Source organism: Gymnoscopelus braueri (genome assembly GCF_963280865.1).
Source record: "Gymnoscopelus braueri genome assembly, chromosome: 22".
In the NCBI taxonomy this organism is placed as follows: Eukaryota; Metazoa; Chordata; class Actinopteri; order Myctophiformes; family Myctophidae; genus Gymnoscopelus; species Gymnoscopelus braueri.
The window spans coordinates 40994549-41004742 of NC_137624.1; the positions used below are offsets into that span (position 1 = coordinate 40994549).

Sequence of the window (10194 nt, forward strand, 5' to 3'; positions counted from 1 at the left end):
TTGAATGGGCTAACCAGGGAGGGGCATGCAATCATGCATTGACATTTAAATCAAGGTTAAGGTTACAACATCCATCCATTGTTGCAATGCAAGCAATGCACCTTCACTGAATGGGTAGAGAGAGCACCTCACTGAATGGGTAGAGAGAGGCAAGCAATGCACCTTCACTGAATGGGTAGAGAGAGGCAAGCAATGCACCTTCACTGAATGGGTAGAGAGAGGCAAGCAATGCACCTTCACTGAATGGGTAGAGAGAGGCAAGCAATGCACCTTCACTGAATGGGTAGAGAGAGGCCACCTGGGAACCAGAAGGTCGCCGGGTTCACCCGCCAGCTGTGTCAAAGCGCCAGAAGCAGGGCCAGCCCTAGGATTTTCGTGGCCCTAAGCAAGATTTTCTTTGGTGCCCCCCCCCCCCAAACACCCCCATTATAAAATCATTGTCATTTTTTATTGCATACTAAAATAATAACGCTAGTTGTTGGATAGGAGATACATGACATAATTACAATATGAAAGTAAAAATAATAATAATAATAATTGGCCCCCTAGTGGTTGTGGCCCTAAGCGACCGCTTATATTGCTTAGCAGCGGCCCTTAACCTAGATTTCTGATTTCCAGTGACAAAGGAGATGTGTTCAGGGTGATCCTGTCTTCATATCCTGATCCAATTAGAATTATGGTTGTAGTAGTTGATACTAATATTGTTGTTGTTGTTGTTGTTCATCATTTATACAAGCCCACTGTACTACTGCAAATGGTTGATTCATTGTTGTGGTGAACATCACACTCCCTCCCAATGCTCCATGCGTCCATATTGTCTGGTAGAAGAACTCCAGCTCCATGGCTCAAACCTGGAGGAGATAGATAGACGTTTAGGTAGGATGCTGGTAAAGTGAAGTGCACATAAATGTAACATGAGCAGTGGTGGGAAAGTACTAAAAATCTACTTGAGTAAAAGTACAAAAGTATTGGTATCAAAATGTACTTAAAGTACCAAAAGTAAAAGTACTAAAATGATTGAAAATAGCAGATCTACAAGCTCACAACGCGTCGCGATGCGACGCGTTGTGAGCTTGTAGATCGGCTATTTTCAACTAGCCTTGGTATAGAACAGAGCTAAAGTGGTTAATGCATGTTTTATAATGTAGTAATTTATATCTGCAAAGTAACTAGTAACTAAAGTTGTTAAATAATTATAGTAGAGTAAAAGTACAAAAATTGGAAATACTCAAGTAAAGTACAAATAGCTAAACATTCTACTTAAGTACAGTACTTGAGTAAATGTACTTTATTACTTTACACCACTGAACATGAGCTATTGGGCCAAATCTTTTCTGCATTAACAAACCATCACATAAAATGTTCTTAAGTGGATGGCCATTTGTTCCGTCAAGTACAGAAGAGAAAAGTCATGAAGTTCATTCTAATAGCAATTTAAAAGTATTGGAAGCCTTAATTCGTCAAACTACATATCGTAACAGCATACATTTATTTTTATCCTTTTCAACTATTTTTTTCTCTTCATAAACGAATGGCCTACTTCACCATACAAGAGTCGCACAAAAGTAGTGGAAATAGCAGATCTATGAGCTCACATCGCGTCGCAACACATTGTGAGCTTATAGAGCTGTGAGCTACTGTGAGCTTAATGTGAGCTATTTCCAATTTTTTTAATGTTTTTAAAATACTAAGAAATAAATGAACCGTTTTTGGACATATAGGCCTAGGCCTACTACAAGGATTACACCCGACAGCAACAATAATTCTGTTCTTCATCTTCAAGTCCTCACCTGAGAGCAATGCCAGGATCAACGATGTCACCACGTACATTTCCATTTCTCCTCTGTAGTATCAGGTGTGTGTACAGTATGGTGTGTGTGTGTGTGTGTGTGTGTGTGTGTGTGTGTGTGTGTGTGTGTGTGTGTGTGTGTGTGTGTGTGTGTGTGCGCGCGTGTGCGTGTGCGTGTGTGTGTGTGTGTGTGTGTGCGTGTGTGTGTGTGTGCGTGTGCGTGTGTGAGTGTGTGCGTGTGCATGTGCGTGTGCGTGTGTGTGTGTGTGTGTTGGGCGGGGGTTGTTAGCAGTGGTGTAAAGTAATTAAGTACATTTCCTCAAGTAATTGATTTACTCCAAATTGTATTCCAATTTTATCTACTTTTACTTTTACTCCACTGCATCTCAGTGGCAAATATTGTGCTTTTACTCCGCTACAATTATTTGATAACTTTAGTTACTAGTTACTTTGTGGATTTTGATTATTATTACAAAGCATACATTAACCACTTCAGCCCTATATACATTATGGCCATTTGAAAATAGCCAATCTACAAGCTCACAATGCGTCGCCATCAGGTCGCCATGCGACAAATTGTGAGCTTGTATATCGGCTATTTTCAAAAGATTTCTATGCATTTTGAAAACTTTGAAAAATGGGACATTCTGCATAATGAATAATTTAGTGAGAGGGAATTTTGAATAACAGACTTTTACTTAAACTTAAATACAGAGTATTTTTTATAATGTTGCGGGGGGGTAAGCTTACCCCCCTGGGGGGGGGGGGGGTAAGCTGATGAGAATCATCATCACACAATGATGATTCTCACATAATATTCAAAAATAATGTGATATAAGGAAGTAATATGAGGAACTATAGCGGTATTTCCCCTCATCAACTACACAGTACCTTCAATTCAATTCAGATTGTGCTCTTCCTACCTTCCTCTTTCTTGTAAGAATGTCTGCAGTCAAATGTTGCTTTTAAGTGTAGCAATTCAATCCATTTTCTAGATAGTCTGAATGGTAAAGTCCTGGAGAAGTAGTACGTTCTTCTCTGTCCATGAAAACATTACTAAACATCTGGAGCTTCATTGGACCATACTGTTAGATGCTCTAGTGACATAAGCAGGACAGGTCACTTGAAGATGATATTCATGGTGTGTCTATTGCAGATATACACACACACACACACACACACACACACACACAGGGACCGAGTTGGTCGGAAGGAGAGACACAGGGAAACTTGGTTGTTGGTTTAAAATAAATGTTCTTTTTTTTCCCTCTTTATTTTTCTTTCCTTTTTTTTTCTTTGTTGCAAATAAATTATTTAACAAATCAAGGGAACCGTAAGTGTGGTTAGGGTCGTAAGTGTGCTCAAAATAAATGAAATCAAACTAAATAACTAGACAGAAACTGGTCCAATCAACACAACTGAACTGAAACTGAACAAACCAAAGTTCCACATGAGGTGGACATATATAGGGACGGGTCAGACCACTGTGAACACAAAGGGGGGAAAAGACACAGACTACCACTTAAACACACTCTAATAACCCGTGCCCCTCCCCATGGTGCAGAGACACTGTGGTGCAGTCCAATTGTCCACATTAGCTGCAGATCAGGAGCAGCTGATTCCCATTCCTTCATCTATTCACATTTCTGAATAGATCAATATTACATTGTTTTGATTTTAGTCAGCATGGACAGACCAAAAACAAACTCCTTCAATAATCATCTTTCTTTTTTCATCCAAAAGTGGACATGACTGCATTGCTGTATTTCCAAATGTCAATTCTTAAATGTTTCATCATCTATCCTTCAGACCAAAATGTGTCTGTTATTGTCACACTACAGCTTTATCATCTCTCCTGGATCAATGACAACACGTTTGTGAGATGGAAATGTTGAAACTTAAAGAGTAAAATCAAAAAGGTTAGAGATGATCATTTATATTTCCCAGTGTGTAAGATCCACTAATAAGTATATAAACATAAACTTTATTTATATAGTAAGTAATCATCAAATGCTGTTAAAGGCATACTAGGTAACGTTTTCAACAAAAATAAAGTTAAATTGTATATCTTTTGTGAGTGGCAAAAGTTTCACAACACCCACTCCATGAATTTCACCCCCGGAAGCCTTTTATTTATATATTTACTATTGAACGGTGAAGGGGGGGACTTTCCCGGGGAAATGACGTCATCTGGCCGGAAAACGGAGGCGGAAATGCACTGGTTTCCTGTTTGGCCAGGAACTACCGCAACGGTTTCCTGTTTGGCCAGGAACTAGCGCGCTAATAACAAAAAGGAACCTCACGCTGATTTTAAGAGAATGTAGGATTGAAAGATCGAAAAAGAACAGAAAAAGAAAGCACAGCTCATGGTAACTAATGCTCCACTGGCTAAGAGAAACGATCCGTAGATAGTATAAAACAATTAAAAGATCGCTTTTTGAAACGCTTCCGGCTTCCGGTGAAAACTAATGGAATTCTGGGTAATCGAGGACTACGGAAATTGTATGCAGTGACGGTAGTGACCAGCAGAGGTTGCTAAAAATCGTTATTTGTGATTTTGCATTGTACAACTTTAATGAAAACAATGAAAAAAGGGAAACGACATGCACATCCCCAACCTGAACTTGAGCAGGTGGTGAGCGACAGCATACAGCATACATGGGCAACTGGCGGCCAGGGGGCCACATGCGGCCCCCACCTTCACTTAATGTGGCCCGCAGGTTAATATCGGAATAGTGATATATTATTGATTTCTATTTTTTTTTCTTTTCTTTGATGTCTATATTAGTAGCTTAATGACTAGTATTAAAATTCTATTGTTTTTTTAATGTCCAATGTATTTGCATTTAAGTTCATAAAGTTAACTTAATGCATTTTAAATTAAATAAAAATGTAACTTTTTAGGATTCCAATTAAAAAGTAGCACAAAAAAATCGGAATTCCAATAAAAAAAATAGCAAAAATAGCAGATCTACAAGCTTTTGTGTGACATAGAATGGCCCGACAGTATATGCAATGTGGCCCTCTGGAGTGAGTGTGGAAATCATCAAAGTTGCCCACCCCTGGTATACAGTATACAGAGAAAATAAATAAACGCTCCTCCTCAGACTGGGAAGAGCATTTAGCTCGAAACGTCACAGCTTTCTTTGATGTAATAAAGCATCTGTCCCATTGGAGCCCTCAGTGTGCGAGCGTTTACATATTTTTTTCTGTTAATGAAAACAATAAAATATCTTGGAAATTTACACATGTGGTCTGATTCCTTTTCACCAACAAAGGTACTGTAGATGCATTTATGTCACTAAAGCCAGTTCAATAGAAATAAAATAATACAAATAGATAAAATAAAAAGCAATGTAGAAATTGTTGAGATTGTTTTGGCTTGTGTGTGACAATTCATAACCTTAGAGTACACTACAGCATGCTTTCTTTAACACACTGTTAATACAGAAAACACTCAAATAAAAGTCAAACAGTTCTGTAGAGAGGGAGGAAGAGAGGAAAGAAAACATTCTTGCAGTTTTAATCTTTGACTTCCCTTTTATTGGGGTATGCGTAATCTGAGTTCCCAGAAGTTTTTCGCCTCGCATACAAACGGGAGCGGCGAAGGAACTTCTGGGCCAAAGCCCTGCTATCTGTGGGCCGGATGTGCGTTGCGCTCAGAATCTGAGCGGACACGCCTCTTACCGGTCTACTCGTCTAAAAAGTCCGACGAGAGGCAAACAGCAGTACACAACAATGGCGGCCGCAATTTCTCAAGGGGAAATTGCTTCCCGTCGCTCCTATTTACATGTAAGACCCACTGCATGTGGATCCCGCCCCCTTTTCTTCATTGGCTGTTGATTTGAATCAGAAATCAGTGGCCGCGCCCCTGCTGTCCAGGCTTTGAGCCGAAGCCTCCCAGACTAGGGTATGCGTGGTTATCAGTAGCCTATGTCTAGACGACTATTAATGTAAACGTGTGATGCTGTGGTATTTCTCTATAAGTGTATTTAACTATCGTCTGTCTAAATATGATGCCAGGGGGAATTCACACAGACCCAAGCATGCACACTGTGTGTGTGTGCTTGTCTTGGGTCACCTGACCAAGGGTCCGTGTTGAAGGAGTTGGCGTGAGAATGATGTGAAGCCTGCAGAGCTAGTTCAGACTCAAGGCAGCATCATGGCTGCTGCCTCTCTGCTGTCCGTTGCCTCGCTGTGTGCTGCTGCCCTATGAAGTTTTGCAATCCCACCCCCAAGCTCTGGAGACGGGTGAGTAAAGTAACAATGATATGTCATGTTAACTGACATATCATATCATAATAATCCTTAACTGAGGATTGTAAGGCCTGTATAGCACATTTCAACAAGGCAATTCAATGTGCTTTATATTAAACAGATTTTTCTGATTGGCTACAAATTGGCTTTCAAAGTTTGCGGGATGGGGCCCGTTTTGCAAACAATGCCACAAATAATGAGCCCACCGTCTGATTGCCGTGAAAATGTGCGAGATGTAAGCGAGATCAAGATGTATATCAGTCAGATTGTGCAGATTCCATTCCAATTGGCTATGACTGCCTTCCAAATTTCGCAGACACTGGTTAGGCAACCCGGCCTGGCGGGTATCTGCGCGCAGAGGATCACACTTTTCTACTGTAGTTGATATCTGCAAGTAAGAAGACTCATAGATTATGTATTGATATTGCTTTGTTATTTGACATTTTCCTTTTCAAATCATTATCTTTTAACTACAATTCATGGCAGCTTTTCTGTAAAATAATGTCACTATTCGTGAAACTTGTGGTGTTTCAGTAAACTTGAGGTTGAAGTTGATATGGTCATATGAGGCACTTTCAATTCAAACCTTTCAGACATGAGAGTGAAGAAATGCTCCAAATACAAAACTTGTATTACTACTAACCCTAACCCTATAATTATTGAAATGTAACATTAACATTGGTGAGACTCAGTATATCCATAGATTTATTGACAGGTTGTTGTATAACAGAGAGTACAGTACATTTGTTGGTTGTGAAGTGTGTCTTTCATTGCAGTTACTTGATGCTGGGGTCAGTTTTTACCTCAAGATACCATGAGGTTTCTAAAGACAATCAGTGTGATCCTGGACATTCTGATCTTGGTACCTGGTAAGGACAGTTTGAAATGGTTTCATATTCACAGTGTGTTCAACCCTCATAGATTTACTAAATGACTTCCAAACTACAAAGTACAAGTCAAATACTATGTCAGACAACTAGTTAAATGTTGTGGTTATACAGACAAATGTAAAAAGTACTGAGGTAAATATGAATAGTATATTACGGTATATTATATTACATTACATTATACTATATCATATTATATGATATGATATCATATCATATCATATCATATTATTCATATTGAGGAAATGAGAACGGAATGAAGGTCAGAATTATTATCTCAAGTGATAAAAAAAATAACAATATGAAGATTGATATCTGTTGACAGCTGTTTATTTGTCTTTTACAGGTGTTTGTGGTGTTTGTAGTGATGAGTTGGGAGTGACCTTCACCAATCCATCTCCATGTGTCATGAGAGGGTCATCAGTAGATATTGGTTGTTCATATGAATACCCAGTGGGTCTCACTGTCACTGATACAATCTGGTTCTCCTACTCAGGGAACACTGCAGTTCTTCTCTCTGAACAACCTTCATATCACGGCCGTATTGAATACATTGGTAATAAACACCATGATTGTACCCTGAGGATCAATAACATAGAACGCAGTGATGAGGGAGATTATTACTTCAGGTTTTTTACAACAGGTGATCAGAGGTCCAGTAAAGCAGTATATTTGTCTGTAACAGCAGGTAAACAAGAGTACTTTTTTAACCTTTCATGTAATCAAAGTCAAATCTTTCCTGACAATCTCACCAACCGACGTCCATCTTGTTTTTTATTCTTCTGATCAGAACTGTCTGTACAGGTGACTCCTCCCACTGTGTCAGAGGGGACATGGGTGACACTCACCTGTCAAACATCTTGTAAACCAAGACCCAACATTGTCTGGTTTAAAGATGGACAACGAGTACCCAGCCCAGTATTCCAGGCCACAATAGAGGATGCTGGGAGTTACCAGTGTGCTGTTGAAGGACAAGAGACATGGAAGTCTGAAGCTGTGATGTTGGATGTGCAGTGTGAGTTTATATGAGTTCATGTGAGCTCATTCTGTCTCTCTTTGTCTGAATGATTTTTCTCTGTTTCTTTCTCTTGTGCATTCCATTATTACAACAACACATTGTTGATTCTCACTCTATTGATAGACTGACTGTAAGTACAGTATATTCTCTAGCTACCCACTGTTGTAGGATGGCTGACACTGTACACTGTATCAGTCTCATCCACTGTTGATAGCATGTACATACATTCATAGATTATATGCATATTAATTTATATTTTCAATGGTGGTATATACATAATACTCATACTTGTATTGATAGGACATATATTAGGTAAACACAGGCAAAGTGCAGATGGCTAGAGTCAGTTAATTTTTATATGTTTTTACAAATGTACTTTACAGTCTGACACCTGACAACTAAATCTACTAAAGTTTATAATGCAGTTTCAGATGTAGTTTTAGATTTTAAATACATACAGTAATTAACCATGAACCACACTGAAAACTATGTTGTTTCTTTCTCAGTTGATAAATAATGTTAAATAATATGGTGTCCTTTTGCTGCAGGTCATCTTGTCATTCTTCGTGTTGGTATTGGAGTCAAGCTGTTGGCAGTGCTGCTGCTTCCTTTGGTTATGTGGTGGGCCTGGTGAGTTTCCTGTCTTCATTACACATTACAATGACAGTCTAAGTTACAACACTTTATTGAACTATATCCTGTTCTTGTCATTATTGCAACATCTTTTCTAAAACTGAAAACAATTGTTTTAAAATAATATGTCTTGTTTTTAAAGGAAACAAGATTCTGACATGGACAAAGAAGTGAGGAGAGCTACATTATTTTTTATTTATTGCAATTCTTTATACTGATGATGAATGTTATACATTATGATTTATTAATGATTATGAATATGATTCACTGTGTTTCAGGAGGACAGTCCAGATTATGTGAACATCAGTGGAAGTGTTGGTCATAGACGAGGCTTCATCTCCTCTGCTGATCAGGACACCAGGGTTGTAGAAGAGGAAAGCAACGTGTAAAGAAAGACAGAAGCAAGAAGACATTCCTTTACATTGACAATAGACCAGGTGCTTATCGGTGTCTGCTGCCTGGACACTGAAATACAGCTTGAGAAGCCAAGATCAGCTAGCTTGTTATTTGATTAACAGAACAAATAGAAAATATACACTGTCATAAAACTGTGTTGAAAGAGTGAGATTCCCAGACTTCCCAGACACATACTGGCCAGAGAGGAGAGATGAAGATGAACAGATTGAGTCAGAAAGGAGAGATGGTAGAGTGAGAGAAAGAGGAAGTACATACATCTCACACACACCAGGGCCTGTACACGCACGCACGCACGCACACACGCACGCACGCACGCACGCACGTATGCATGCACGCACGCACGTATGCATGCACGCACGCACGCACGCACATTGAGGAATCAGCAGAGGAGTTGTGGGTGAAATAGAGAAATTAAATAATGTGGTAAAGATGTTATGGTGGAGTTGTGAATAGAAGGGGGAGAAACCCAAAGGGTGGATAGGTACTATAAAAAAAAAAGCATTATGAAATACAGGCTACGGATGCCTTAAGCAACATCGATATTGTCTACAATTCCCTCAGCTGTCTTTTAGCTGCTCTGTTGTATTTATTTTGTTCCTCTCTGCCTGATAGAAGAAAAAGAAAAAGGTAGATTCTCTTGAAAGTGCTGTTATAAGATTTCTACAGAGGCAGAGGTCAGCCAGGTCAGCTGTTAGGGAGTTAAAGTTGGAACAGTTACTTCCAAAAATGTGGTAATATAAATTTGTATATTTGTGTAATTATATTTGTTTTATTTCTTTAATAGTTCAACACATTTTGATTAAGTTGTACTTATGTATTCAATGGATAGTCACATGCTAAGCTAAAGTGCCTGCAATAAAATCATATCTAAAATTTCAATTCTGACTTTGTCACTATTTATCCACATCATGGTATTTCAGTTCTATGGTGAATGATTTGTAACTCCTGCTCTACATTTCCTTGTAGTAAAAGTTTACTTACTGACGTCCTGATATGTATTACTATTAATAATTTAATATGTCATTAGAGTTGTACTACAATTAACTAAATAGTATCTTTCTACAGGTCAAAGGGAAGTGCATTTAGGTAATAAGCAGGAATACATCAGGATGCAGGTAGTGAGAGGTCAGATGAGTCCACTTATACCAGCTTTAATATAGCCTTAAATATTTAGAAGTGTGATCTGTCTAAAC

The 10194-nt window shown here is 38.8% G+C and overlaps 1 protein-coding gene across 1 annotated transcript; it reads left to right on the forward strand.

The window, feature by feature from the left end:
* Positions 1-5902: 5902 nt before the first annotated feature.
* LOC308078138 (neuronal growth regulator 1-like) lies at positions 5903-9484 on the forward strand. The gene is made up of 7 exons (XM_080419253.1): positions 5903-6040; positions 6823-6915; positions 7280-7621; positions 7724-7948; positions 8500-8581; positions 8727-8754; positions 8863-9484. The coding sequence occupies exons 2-7, from the start codon at positions 6861-6863 to the stop codon at positions 8971-8973; spliced, it is 843 nt and encodes a 280-aa protein (XP_080275379.1). The 5' UTR covers positions 5903-6040; positions 6823-6860; the 3' UTR covers positions 8974-9484.
* The last annotated feature ends 710 nt before the right edge of the window (positions 9485-10194 follow it).

Excerpts from the sequence above, each read along its gene's own strand:
- LOC308078138 (XM_080419253.1), top strand. The coding sequence starts at position 6,861 with ATGAGGTTTCTAAAGACAATCAGTGTGATCCTGGACATTCTGATCTTG. Across the intron at positions 6,916-7,279 it reads CATTCTGATCTTGGTACCTG|GTGTTTGTGGTGTTTGTAGT; the intron begins GTAAGGACAGTT and ends TGTCTTTTACAG. Across the intron at positions 7,949-8,499 it reads TGTGATGTTGGATGTGCAGT|GTCATCTTGTCATTCTTCGT; the intron begins GTGAGTTTATAT and ends CTTTTGCTGCAG.